This window comes from Macrobrachium nipponense, chromosome 12 (assembly GCF_015104395.2).
Source record: "Macrobrachium nipponense isolate FS-2020 chromosome 12, ASM1510439v2, whole genome shotgun sequence".
Classification (NCBI taxonomy): domain Eukaryota; kingdom Metazoa; phylum Arthropoda; class Malacostraca; order Decapoda; family Palaemonidae; genus Macrobrachium; species Macrobrachium nipponense.
The window spans coordinates 4,737,492-4,752,491 of NC_087205.1; the positions used below are offsets into that span (position 1 = coordinate 4,737,492).

The following is a 15,000-nucleotide window of genomic DNA, read 5'->3' on the forward strand; positions in this document are numbered from 1 at the left end:
ATTTTATTTTTAATCTGACATTCCATGTTGTAAAAGCTTAAAAAAGCGGTGCGTCGTCTTTCACCTCAGCTGAATAGAATGAAACACCCTAAATCAGTGGTTCTTAACCTGGGGGCTTGGCCCCCTAGGGGTGGGGGGGTGGGGGGGGCGGGGGCTCATCATTTTCAGGAGGAGGTGCGAGCCCTAGGGAAAAATGAAAAAAAAATCCTCTAATTATATTCGTTATCCTCTTAACAAGAGTGAGGAATTAACATTCAGAAGTTTATGAAAAAATGCAAAAGTATCGCCTTATAACGTTACTTTCCTAGACTCTACTGCTCAAGCTAGGCTCGCTGGGCTTGACATGTTTTGTAACAATTGACCTCCCTTCCTATCACTCGAAACTCCTCTTTCTCATTTATTTTTTTTATTTTCCTTTAAATCTGGGAGGGAAGTTTATTCATGGATGCAAAGGGGCCGTGAAAGAAAGGACCAAGTGTTAGAGGGGCGTGGTAATAAAAAGGTTAAGAACAACTGCCCTAAATCGTAAATGGCATAAAGAGCAGATTGTTTATAATGGTGCTCTAAAGTACATTCTTGGGAAATTTTTCATTCATGTGTAATTTTCATTTCTTTAATCTAATTTTTGTATAATCGCTGGCATATACTCGCACGAGCGCGTTTATGTTTACATATATATATATATATATATATATATAATATATATATATATATATATATATATATACAAACACACACACACACACACACACACACACACATATATATATATATATATATATATATATATATATATATATATATATATATATACTGACAAATGCAACAACTGATAGAAACGTCCGGCATGACTGATATTTTTTATTGTTTCGTATTACAAGTTGTGTAAATACGCATCTGATTATTGCCCAAGCATTAAAGAACGAGACGGTCAGACCTCGTGATCTTTCAATAAAATCTTCCAATCATGCAAGAGCAGCATTTAACGTCCCTTCCAGGAGTGCCTGGATGCTTCCAGTTTGTATAGGAAACGGAGGGCCGTTATGACCGTTCCAACTGACCACGATGATATTTAACTTTATCATTCAGAGGAGGAGTTTTCAATGGCTTTATGTGATTTAGATTCCTGCCAGATACATTCAAAGGTATTTGACCATCGATCATGCCCCACTTATCCTGACATTAAGTAAAATAATAATAAATCATTATTAAGCGATACAAAATTCTCAATGAATTAACTGGAATTAAATCCCTTGGTTGAAAGCCTTAAATTTAGGGCTTGTTGTTATTTATTAAAGCCCAGACTAAGAAAGGAACTGGCATGGGTTGATGAATATAACTGTAATTTCGATATTTATTAATACTTCCTTTTGTTATTTACTAAGTTTAGATTATTGAGTGACATTTACGGTAAATTTTTTTTCCTTTTTCTTTAAAGGTTGAATTATGTTGGTAAAGTTTCCCCTTTGACTCCGACAGTGAAATCAAACGTGTTATGAATTCATCAGTCTGTTTACTGCTTTGTTTGTTTCTCGATAACATGTCTAAAACTTTTACTTTTGGATTTCAATAAAGTTTATGAAAGCTAGCTACGGAGAAAGGAAAAGTTAACAACGTTTTAGAACTTTTAGTCAGACCCCGATGATGGTCCAAGAAATATATATTTTCAAGGTTATTTCCTCCACTGTTATATTATAACTACCCCTTACCAGTGCGCCTCACGCAGTGCACGGTAGGCATTATTGGTGCCTCTTTTCCTGAATGCCTTCGGCCCCTAGCTGCAACCCTTTCATTCCTTTTACTGTACCTTCATTCATATTCTCTTCCTTCCATCCAATGTCTCCTTACAATTGTTTCATAGTGCAACTGCGAGGTTTTCCTCCTTTACACCTTTCAAAGCTTTCCAATCTCAATTTCCATTTCAACGATCAATGACAACACTGGTCCCACGGCTTATCATTTTGGCCTCAATTCTATATCCCATTTCACTACCCATTCCGCCCTAATAGATTCTCTTTCTATTCTACTGAGGCGGTTTTCGAAGCATGGGAAAAGTACGACCTTCGATCGTCGCCAGGGGAGCTGCTGTCTCTCATGGAGGAGGGACTGCGGAAGGTAAACAGATCTGCAGGAGGATGTGCAACCCACTCCAACATAGACGACATTCTGATGAAAGGACTCAGGAGACACCTGGTGGTGGCTTGACGAATTTGCTGATGGAAGCATTTAGAGATTTTATCTTTGTGAGATCGTGGTCGTGGATAAACTAGTCTTTGCTGTAATTCAATAGTTTTATCTCACTTCTGAGCAACTGCTCGTCGACATGCATTATGGACATATTAATATGAATATATATAGAGTTTTGCAACTTTTTTCAGATTCCTTAGCTAGCTTAGTTGTAGGATGTCTTAAGTTGTATGTTTATATTCTGCATAACATAATTTTAAAGTATATAACGTAGAATGAAAAGAAAGAGAGAGAGAGAGAGAGAGAGAGATTGGCTTTGACCATTCCAAGATAAAGTTGTTTCAGTATCTTGTCATCACCTCTAGATTAAGGGATCTCACAGTCTCCGTGTTGTTTTCACAACATGTCAGTCATCTTGCTCGAGGAGTCTCTTTCAATCTAGTCATGTCTTTGTTGAGCAGACTGGTTTCATATGCGTACATCTTTGCCGAAACCACATGCAGATTTCACGATTTTTCTGCAAAGTTACGTCATATTAGAAGCTTCTACAAAAGATTGCGTCATCTTTCGCCTGCCCAAAACTTTTTGAACCAGTCACGCTCTTGAAGTACCCATACAAGGAAGAGAGTTTCATTGTTACTTAGAACCGCATTGCGTTCAGATCTCTCTCCCTCTCTCTCTCTCACTTGCACGGCACTTTTGAGTTCTTATCAACGTAATGTAAAGATTTATACTTAGACATTGGTCACTCGTAAATTTCAGATTTGATATTTCTTAGAGTTATTTAGTATTATTTAGTGCTTTTTGTGGAATCTGAACAGACATTGTACAAGTGTGTAACGACACCTATTTTTGTAAAATATTGTGAATTGGTGAATTTTTGAATAAGCTGCAGCAGAAAGAAAGAAATTGGTATAGCAAGGTAAAGTGTGTTATATTTTTATTAGTTGCAACTAATAACTAATAGTTACAGTGGCTTGGTAAAAATTTAATTAAACCAATATTTACAATGGTTTGATAAACAATTTATATTTTTACATATTGCAGATTTTTATGGTTTGTGTTTGTTTCATTTGAAGTGCATTTATCCATTTTCTTATTGAAGTGTGTTTTTTTATTCTATATTCTGTGTGATTAGTACTTTTTGCAATTTTGGTATTTTCCACATTTTTCTGGTTTCATTTGCATTCACAATTTAATTAACTTAGTTGTTTTCATTAATTAATCGTCGCACATTTAATTGAATTTAACACTTGTGAATTAATTTGCATTTACTTAGAATTCTTTTCAAGTTTCGTTGTTCTTTAGCACTTGTGAATTAATTTCCAAATTTTAATTATTACCTAACACTCTTGAATTTTGATTGAATTAATTTTCTTGAATTTTGTGATAAATTCATTTTGATTTAATTTTTCTTAATTAATTCAAGAATTAATTAAACTTTACTTTGTTTTCAAGTAACAGTAATTTTAAGTTTAATAATAAATTTTTGTATTTAAAATTTTTATAAGTGTTTCTTTTCACCAATATTTGTATAATTATGATTAGTGTAAGTAGAAACATAGAGTGGTAATTGATCTGTTTTCCTTCAATTTACTTGAAGTGAGTTTGAACCAGGGAAGTACTTAGAATTCTGAAATCAGGGAAATACTTAGACTTTTAAAGTTGTTGATGGAGTGATGCCCTTTGATTAATTTAATTACTTACAAGATTACCTCACACCTGTTTTGATGAATTTAGTCTGATTTTTTGGAATACTGGTAAGTTGTTTAAGGGTTCACTGTTGCCTTTAGAGTATTCAGTCATTTAGTACCTGTGAAGAGGGTTCAGGTGTCTGGCTTTTGTGAGGTACTCATTTACTGATTGGTAAGTGTAGTACCCAGATACTTGGCACTTCGTCACAATATGCGTGTGTGTGTGTGTGTGTGTGTGTGTGTGTATAAGCTATCCATTTATAACTTTTTAGAAAGTGTCATCCTAGTGTCTTACCAAGAAAAGCACAAGGTTGAATTCTGGTCAATTATCTTTGAATAAGACTAATTTCAAAGGTAATGGTTAATTTTGGGCTTCATATTTGAGACTACAAAAATGTCATGTGTAAAGCTAGTAACATTAAAATATATGTATATGTATATATATATATATATATATATATATATATATATATATATATATATATATATATACATATATATACACACACAGTCGACCACCACTATACGGGGGGAAGGGTACGACAAACCCCCTCCCCCACAATAAGCTAAATCCACGAATACTTAACACTCCTCTAAAAAATGCTTAGAACTGATTATTTAAATAGTTTTATCACAAAAAGTGCTTTTAGTCATGAAAATGATATGAATACAGTAAATAGTGAACTTTCCTCAGTGGAAAATAGTGCCGATAAGCAAATTTTCCACAAATAATTTGCATATACATAGAGAAATCCGCAAATCAGTGAGTCCGCACATCCAGAACCGTGAATAGGCGGGGATCAACTGTATATATATAATATATATATATATATATATATATATATTATAACAAATATCTATATATTTATCTATTTATTTATATATATATATACATATATATATATATGATATATATAATTATATTATACTATATATATATATATATATATATATATATATATAATATAGAGATATATATATATATATACAATATATATATATATATATATATATAATTATATATAACATAATATATATATATATCTATATATATATATATATATATATATATATATATATATATATATGATGGTAAAAATGTTCTGTAACAACAGAATTCCATCTAATAAAAGGAGCCCATAAAAACACACCAAAATGTAGAGAGAAAAGTACTTTTCTCTCTACATTTTGGTGTTTTTATGGGCTCCTTTTATTAGATATATATATATATATATGTGTGTGTGTGTGTGTGTGTGTGTGTGTGTGTGTGTGTATTTCCAAGGTCTAATAATGTTTTGTATCTCACATTGTCCACATGAAGATCGAAAACCTGGTATAAACATATGGGAATAGCATAACTATGGGTTGAATTTGCAGATTGTTAATTTCAATGTAATGGCTTACTACGATAGTAGGTTTTTAACCATTATTAATGGTAAATGGAAAAACTTTTAATTTTCCATATTCATTTTGGTGCTTATAGCACCTAATACAAAAGCCAGGTAGAGGCAATTCATACATATACATATCATATGTATGATGTGACCAATTGATCTCATACTGAAAAGAGTGAATCCACGCGTCTGCATTACAGAAAAAAAAACAGGAATTTCAAAACGAGTTTCATTTACCCCGGGGAAAGAAATGTTCCTAACCATGTCACCAATCCTATTATAGTAATTCAAACAATATCTGTACAAAGCCTATATTGCGTTTAAGCAAAATGCATTTGGCATCCAACGTCATGGACCATAGATATGGCCAATCGATTTAATTTAGCTCCGATGAATACCTTGTAAGAATACCTTAGGAGTCTGTTGTAAACAGCAAAAATGTAAAACGACTAATAAGACAAATAATCATATTTTAGATATTTTGAAGGGATTCTTTTCAACTAAGATAGAGGTTAATAGTCGGAGGCCAGTACAATCGGGTAAAGAGCTTCACTGTACGTCCCGAATTCTTGGTTACTTGGTTCGAGCCCATGAGCCTCCGAATTTCTTATCAACTGAAAAATTCCCCTTCGGTTATCATATACGAAAATATATTAATTCCGAGGTAGAGCGAATTAGATATGAAATGACATTTGTAGCTTAATGCGTATATATGAATCACGGTGGTGTGTTAGACTTTTATTGTACATATTGTATATAATATATACATATATATACGTACATATATATATATATATATACATACACATACACAAATACATTAATATGTGCGTGTGCGCGTGTGTATGTAAATGCTCTTGTCACTCAATAACATACAATAAACTAGCAAACGCAGTAAGAGAGCATAATTTATCGCGTGAACTGTCTTGGCAGCAATACCCAATGGGTCACAGCACGGTCTAGACACAACAGGTCAGCCAGCGCGCAGCTTTGGGTATGAATCACTAATACTGTGACGTCACGCGCCCTGGTCTCTTGCACGCGGTTAACCAAAACAATAAATATGCTACCCATAGTCGTAAGGTAGACTCCAGGACTTGCTGTTTGTCCATATATCTTTTTATTAGTTCATTCATTCTACCATTGATAATGCCAAGTAACTGCGCAGTATTTGGCTGTTCTAATACACGTGAAAAAACGAAAAACTCCAATATAAAATAACATCGTTTTCCAAAAGAAAAGCCATACAAAGACCAGTGGGTACATGCCTGTGTTAGACATATTTCTAATGCTAACTCCCTTCCTTTCTTTTGTTACAAACTCGCCTTCATTGGGAAATTCAAGGGATTTTTCACCTGAGGTGATATTACACTTTTCACTTATTATCTTCATTTCCTTCCCTAACAACAATTTTTTATGCCTGAATTTAAAATTCAGTGCATTTGGATGATCACGGTGACCATCCATGGCCTTATACACCCAAAGAAATGTTCAAGGCAATATTGATTTAATCTTTGTGTCAGTAGGTAGCCAATACTATGAGAGGCTTTTAACATTAAATAAAGCAATGGTGGATTTACATGAAAAAATTATGCCTTGAGCATTTAATTTACTTGTTTGTTTGCTTGTATTTCTACATCAATACCAAAAGCAGTGCTTTTACCAAACTCTCCATACATGCATGAAGAATTCGTGATGTCGAGCCAATCATTCGTTATTAAAAGAATAAAATCGGACGTTTCATTCCAGTTTTGACACTTCATCAGTCTTCTTTCGCCTAAATATTTTTCTGAATTCACACGATGTAGACACCAGTTGCACTGCTAATTTAACGCGTTGTCTTTGTTGACCCGTTACATTTAAATGCATTTCATTGATCTTATATGCAAGCCCATAATCTGTTTTGGTTTTACTAAGTATTTCTCGTATGCCAGAAGCTGAAATACACTCATTATTAAGGTATCAACCAGTCAATAAACTATTTCTTACTAATTTGATTAAATGGGGAACATCAGAGAACACGACGTTAATTCTATCAGCACTGCAACAGGCATGTACCCACTGGTCTTTGTATGGCTTTTCTTTTGGAAAACGATGTTATTTTATATTGGAGTTTTTCGTTTTTTCACGTGTATTAGAACAGCCAAATACTGCGCAGTTACTTGGCATTATCAATGGTAGAATGAATGAACTAATAAAAAGATATATGGACAAACAGCAAGTCCTGGAGTCTACCTTACGACTATGGGTAGCATATTTATTGTTTTGGTTAACCGCGTGCAAGAGACCAGGGCGCGTGACGTCACAGTATTAGTGATTCATACCCAAAGCTGCGCGCTGGCTGACCTGTTGTGTCTAGACCGTGCTGTGACCCATTGGGTATTGCTGCCAAGACAGTTCACGAGATAAATTATGCTCTCTTACTGCGTTTGCTAGTTTATTATATATTATTGAGTGACAAGAGCATTTACATACACACGCGCACACGCACATATTAATGTATTTGTGTATGTGTATGTATATATATATATATATATATATATATATATGTAATTAATATATTTCCATATATGTTAACCGAAGGGGAATTTTTCAGTTGATAAGAAATTCGGAGGCTCATGGGCTCGAACCAAGGAACCAAGAATTCGGGACGTACAGTGAAGCTCTTTACCCGATTGTACTGGCCTCCGACTATTAACCTCTATCTTAGTTGAAAAGAATCCCTTCAAAATATCTAAAATATGATTAATTGTCTTATTAGTCGTTTTACATCTTTGCTGTTTACAACAGACTCCTAAGGTATTCTTACAGATATTCATCGGAGCTAAATTAAATCGATTGGCCATATCTATTTTCCATGACGTTGGATGCCAAATGCATTTTGCTAAAACGCAATATAGGCTTTGTACAGAAACTGTTTGAATTATTATAACAGGATTGGTGACATGGTTAGGAACATTTCTTTCCTCGGGGTAAATGAAACTCGTTTTGAAATTCACGTTTTTTTTTCAGTAATGCAGACGCGTGGATTCACTCTTTTCAGTATCATATCAATTGGTCACATCATACATATACTATGCATATATATGAATTGCCTCTACCTGGCTTTTGTATTAGGTGCTATAAGCACAAAAATGAATATGGAAAATTAAAAGTTTTTCCATTTACCATTAATAATGGTTAAAAACCTACTATCGTAGTAAGTCATTACAGTGAAATTAACAATCTGCAAATTCAACCCATAGTTGTGCTATTCCCATATGTTTATACCAGGTTTTCGATCTTCATGTGGACAATGTGAGATACAAAACATTATTAGACCTTGGAAATACACACACACACACACATGCACACACACACACACACACACACACATATATATATATATATATATATATATATATGATATATATATATATTATATATATATATATATATTATATATATATATATATATATAGATATATATTTACAGTTGATCCCCGCCTATTCACGGTTCTGGATGTGCGAACTCACTGATTCGCGGATTTCTCTATGTATTTGCAAATTATTTATGGAAAATTTGCCTATCGGCACTATTTTCCACTGAGGAAAGTTCACTATTTACTGTATTCATATAATTTTCATGACTAAATGCACTTTTTGTGGTAAAACTATTTAAATAATTAGTTCTAAGCACTTTTAGAGGAGTGTCAAGTATTCGCGGATTTAAATTATTGTGGGGGAGGGGGTTTGTCGTACACATCCCACACGAATACTGGTGGTCGACTGTGTGTGTATTTATATAGATATATATATATATATATATATATATATATATATATATATATATATATATATATATATATATATACATTATTGTTACTAACTATACACATGTCATTTTTGTAGTCTCAAATATGACGCCCAGAATTAACCATTACCTTTGAAATTAGTCTTATTCAAGGATAATTGACCAGAATTCAACCTTGTGCTTTTCTTGGTAAGACACTAGGATGACACTTTCTAAAAAGTTATAAATGGATAGCTTATACACACACACACACACACACACACACACACACACACACACGCATATTGTGACGAAGTGCCAAGTATCTGGGTACTACACTTACCAATCATTAAATGAGTACCTCACAAAAGCCAGACACCTGAGCCCTCTTCACAGGTACTAAATGACTGAATACTCTAAAGGCAACAGTGAACCTTTAAACAACTTACCACTATTCCAGAAAATCAGACTAAGTTCATCAAAACAGGTGTGAGGTAATCTTGTAAGTAATTAAATTAATCAAAGGGCATCACTCCATCAACAACTTTAAAAGTCTAAGTATTTCCCTGATTTCAGATTTCTAAGTACTTCCCTGGTTCAAACTCACTTCAAGTAAATTGAAGGAAAACAGATCAATTACCACTCTATGTTTCTACTTACACTAATCATAATTATACAAATATTGGTGAAAAGAAACACTTATAAAAATTTTAAATACAAAAATTTATTATTAAACTTAAAATTACTGTTACTTGAAAACAAAGTAAAGTTTAATTAATTCTTGAATTAATTAAGAAAAATTAAATCAAACTGAATTTATCACAAAATTCAAGAAAATTAATTCAATCAAAATTCAAGAGTGTTAGGTAATAATTAAAATTTGGAAATTAATTCACAAGTGCTAAAGAACAACGAAACTTGAAAAGAATTCTAAGTAAATGGAAATTAATTCACAAGTGTTAAATTCAATTAAATGTGCGACGATTAATTAATGAAAACAACTAAGTTAATTAAATTGTGAATGCAAATGAAACCAGAAAAATGTGGAAAATACCAAAATTGCAAAAAGTACTAATCACACAGAATATAGAATAAAAAAACACACTTCAATAAGAAAATGGATAAATGCACTTCAAATGAAACAAACACAAACCATAAAAATCTGCAATATGTAAAAATGTAAATTGTTTATCAAACCACTGTAAATATTAGTTTAATTAAATTTTTATCCAATCCACTGTAACTATTAGTTATTAGTTGCAACTAATAAAAATATAACACACTTTACCTTGCTATACCAATTTCTTTCTTTCTGCTACAGCTTATTCAAAAATTCAAAAATTCACAAAATTTCACAAAAATAGGTGTCGTTACACACTTGTACAATGTCTGTTCAGATTCCACAAAAAGCACTAAATAATACTAAATAACTCTACGAAATATCAAATCTGAAATTTACAAGTGACCAATGTCTAAGTATAAATCTTTACATTACGTTGATAAGAACTCAAAAAGCCGTGCGAGTGAGAGAGAGAGAGGGAGAGAGATCTGAACGCAATGCGGTTCTAAGTAGCAATGAAACTCTCTTCCTTGTATGGGCACTTCAAGAGCGTGACTGGTTCAAAAAGTTTTGGGCAGGCGAAAGATGACGCAATCTTTTGTAGAAGCTTCTAATATGACGTAACTTTGCAGAAAAATCGTGAAATCTGCATGTGGTTTCGGCAAAGATGTATGCGTATGAAACCAGTCTACTCAACAAAGACATGACTCGATTGAAAGAGACTCCTCGAGCAAGATGACTGACATGTTGTGAAAACAACACGGAGACTGCGAGCTCCCTTAATCTAGAGGTGATGACAAGATACTGAAACAACTTTATCTTGGAATGGTCAAAGCCAATCTCTCTCTCTCTCTCTCTTTCTTTTCATTCTACGTTATATAATTTAAAATTATGTTATGCAGAATATAAACATACAACTTAAGACATCCTACAACTAAGCTAGCTAAGGAATCTGAAAAATGTTGCAAAACTCTTTATATATTCATATTAATATGTCCATAATGCATGTCGACGAGCAGTTGCTCAGAAGTGAGATCAAACTATTGAATTACAGCAAAGACTAGTTTATCCACAACCACGATCTCACAAAGATAAAATCTCTAAATGCTTCCATCAGCAACTTCGTCAAGCCACCACCAGGTGTCTCCTGAGTCCTTTCATCAGAATGTCGTCTATGTTGGAGTGGGTTGCACATCCTCCTGCAGATCTGTTTACCTTCCGCAGTCCCTCCTCCATGAAAGACAGCAGCTCCCCTGGCGACGATCGAAGGTCGTACTTTTCCCATGCTTCGAAAACCGCCTCAGTAGAATAGAAAGAGAATCTATTAGGGCGGAATGGGTGGTGAAATGGGATATAGAATTGAGGCCAAAATGATAAGCCGTGGGACCAGTGTTGTCATTGATCGTTGAAATGGAAATTGAGATTGGAAAGCTTTGAAAGGTGTAAAGGAGGAAAACCTCGCAGTTGCACTATGAAACAATTGTAAGGAGACATTGGATGGAAGGAAGAGAATATGAATGAAGGTACAGTAAAAGGAATGAAAGGGTTGCAGCTAGGGGCCGAAGGTATTCAGGAAAAGAGGCACCAATAATGCCTACCGTGCACTGCGTGAGGCGCAATGGTAAGGGGTAGTTATAATATAACAGTGGAGGAAATAACCTTGAAAATATATATTTCTGGGACCATCATCGGGGTCTGACTAAAAATTCTAAAACGTTGTTAACTTTTCCTTTCTCCGTAGCTAGCTTTCATAAACTTTATTGAAATCCAAAAGTAAAAGTTTTAGACATGTTATCGACAAACAAACAAAGCAGTAAACAGACTGATGAATTCATAACACGTTTGATTTCACTGTCGGAGTCAAAGGGGAAACTTTACCAACATAATTCAACCTTTAAAGAAAAAGGAAAAAAAATTTACCGTAAATGTCACTCAATAATCTAAACTTAGTAAATAACAACAGGAAGTATTAATAAATATCGAAATTACAGTTATATTCATCATCAAACCGTGCCCGTTCCTTTCTTAGTCTGGTCTTTAATAAATAACAACAAGCCCTAAATTTAAGGCTTTAAACCAAGGGATTTAATTCCAGTTAATTCATGGAGAATTTTGTATCACTTAATAATGAATTATTATTAATTTTATATCCATTCTTTACTTAATGTCAGGATACGTGGGGCATGATCGATGGTCAAACACCTTTGAATGTATCTTGGAGGAATCTAAATTACATAAAAGCCATTGAAAACTCCTCCTCTGAATGATAAAGTTAAATATCATCGTAGTCAGTTGGAACGGTCATAACGGGCCTCCGTTTCCTAAACAAACTGGAAGCATCCAGGCACTCCTGGAAGGGACGTTAAATGCTGCTCTTGCATGATTGGAAGATTTTATTGAAAGATCACGAGGTCTGACTGCCTCGTTCTTTAATGCTTGGGCAATAATCAGATGCGTATTTACACAACTTGCAATACGAACAATAAAAAATAACAGTCAAGTGGGACGTTTGTATCAGTTGTTAGATTTGTCAGTATATATATATATATATATATATATATATATATATATATATATATATATATATATATATATATATATATACGTATATATATATATAAACATACACGCGCTCATGCGAGTATATGCCGGTGATTATACAAAAATTAGATTAAAGAAATGAAAATTTCACATGAATGAAAAATTTCCCTAGAATGTACTTTAGAGCACCATTATAAATAATCTGCTCTTTATGCCATTTACGATTTAGGGCTGTGGTTCTTAACCTTTTTATTACCACGCCCCCTCTAACACTTGGTCCTTTTTTTCACGGCCCCTTTGCATCCATGAATAAACTTCGCTCCCAGATTTAAAAGGAAAATGAAAAAAAAAAAAAAAAATGAGAAAGAGGAGGTTCGAGTGATAGGAAGGGAGGTCAATTGTTACAAAACATGTCAAGCCCAGCGAGCCTAGCTTGTGCAGTAGGGTCTAGGAAAGTAACGTTATAAGGCGATACTTTTGCATTTTTTCATAAACTTCTGAATGTTAATTCCTCACTCTTATTAAGAGGATAACGAATATAATTAGAGGATTTTTTCTTTCATTTTTCCCTAGGGCTCGCACCTCCTCCTGAAAATGATGAGGCTCCCCCCACCTAGGGGGCCAAGCCCCCAGGTTAAGAACCACTGATTTAGGGTGTTTCATTCTATTCAGTTGAGATGAAGACGACGTACCGCTTTTCTAAGCTTTTACAGCATGGAATGTCAGATTGAAAATAAAATAGAGAGAGTGAGAAGGCTAAATGGGAAAACTTAATTGTCTCTGTTATTTTAGCCTCTTACATCATTTCACATTTTCGGGTTTTCACTGGGGAAAAAGCCCATGGTAGCAGCATTAGGACAGTTTTATACTTCATCTAAACCAACTGACCACCAGAACTTGATTGTAGTTCATAAAAGATTATATGTTTGTTAATGGAACGCGTTTAAGAATGAAAGTCGATCTTGGTAAATACCCGAAAGTAGCTGTCCACTTACTCTGATCTTGGGTTCGTTGTTGCTGGCGAAGGTAGTGGCGATGCCATGGAGGAGGGCAACCCCTTTAGCAGCGGCATTGGGGCATCTGTTCCTGTCCACCGTACACACCCCTTTGTTGTAGTTCCATTCACAACCGACTTCATATGCTAACATTCCCTGCCTCTGTGTGGAGGATTCGGGCATTAATACGATACATGTTCTTAAAAAGGCCCAACCAGTTTTAAATTTCAGTTTTTTCGTCATTTTAGCCACGTTCCATCTCATGGATTACATAAATAATGACGTGCTGGAGAATGATTTTTTGTGTTAATGACTAGATTTGCTGAATAAACATTTTATTATGTTAAACTACGTATTTCTGGTTGGAAACTCAAGATGGTCATACAAATATTTATTAATTTCCGGAACGTCGAAGACATCCTCCTGTACTGGAAAATTTATTGGAAAAAAAAACTGTGATTAATAGGTAAAACGGGTTTCCTTCCTCATACTTTTATGAGACGTTGAGATTCCATACATACTACTGTACACATATTGCCCCAGTGACAGTGGTGTTGAGGATGTTGAACCTCATATCTCACTAAAAATGGCACCGAGATAGTCAAAGTTTATTCGAATCTAATGTTATGCTCAAAACCAGCTCCATTTGTTGATTTATCAACCTCCAGCCGACCCTATCTTAAGCCAGTCCCTTAAATCTCTAGTATAACCTTTAACTGATTTCGTCATCTGACTGAAAAAGTCATCTTCCCACTGAGTCTTCTGCTCACTTATGTCTTTCTCTTTCCTTAGTATTATTTTTGCCAAGACCCACTTCCAAGAAAGAGGAAAAAGGGGGAAGGAAGTAGCTGAAACTTATCCTGGAAAGGAAGCAGCAGAACTGACTCCTGAAAGAGGGAAGGCTGCACAACAGGCTAGACATATTACCCCACTAAAAATGATGTTGAGGATGTCCTGATCTGCAAGCTCTATGGCGTCTTTGTACTTGGCGATAGTCCTTTTGATCGTCGGAACCCATCCTCCTGGAAAGCTTCTCAGGCGGGTCAAGTTGAGCAGGAGGACCCCTGCATTGAGGCCCGAGAAGCCGAATTTAGGAAATCCCTGAAATGATGACGTGTGATTGAGGGAAACGTTTCAAGTTTTGGATGTATTGAAGTAGGTAGTGGTACAAGCGCCTCAAATATTAGTTGTAAACATAACACACACACATGTATAAGTGTTTTGTGTGTGAGTGTGGTGTGTCCATATATATATATATATATATATATATATATATATATATATATATATATATATATATATATATATATATATTGTTACGAAGTGCCAAGTATCTGGTTACCATTCATCAATTGTT

General features: G+C 34.3%; 3 protein-coding genes across 3 annotated transcripts in view; 1 reads left to right on the forward strand and 2 right to left on the reverse strand.

The window, feature by feature from the left end:
• LOC135224928 (glucoside xylosyltransferase 1-like) overlaps nt 1-3,550 on the forward strand; it is a 15,144-nt gene extending 11,594 nt beyond the window's left edge. Inside the window, exon 8 of the mRNA XM_064264251.1 lies at nt 2,032-3,550. Within this exon, the coding sequence (XP_064120321.1) occupies nt 2,032-2,205 (174 nt within the window). The 3' untranslated portion in view covers nt 2,206-3,550. The remainder of the gene's footprint in view (nt 1-2,031) is intronic.
• LOC135224309 (glucoside xylosyltransferase 2-like) overlaps nt 1-15,000 on the reverse strand; it is a 94,521-nt gene that overhangs the window by 66,341 nt on the left and 13,180 nt on the right. The window lies entirely within an intron of this gene.
• LOC135224310 (glucoside xylosyltransferase 1-like) overlaps nt 9,920-15,000 on the reverse strand; it is a 10,430-nt gene continuing 5,349 nt past the window's right edge. The window contains exons 2-4 of the mRNA XM_064263177.1: nt 14,571-14,744; nt 13,644-13,805; nt 9,920-11,406 (exon numbers count right to left, since the gene is read on the reverse strand). Coding sequence (XP_064119247.1) covers nt 11,233-11,406; nt 13,644-13,805; nt 14,571-14,744 — 510 coding nt within the window. The 3' untranslated portion in view covers nt 9,920-11,232. The remainder of the gene's footprint in view (nt 11,407-13,643; nt 13,806-14,570; nt 14,745-15,000) is intronic.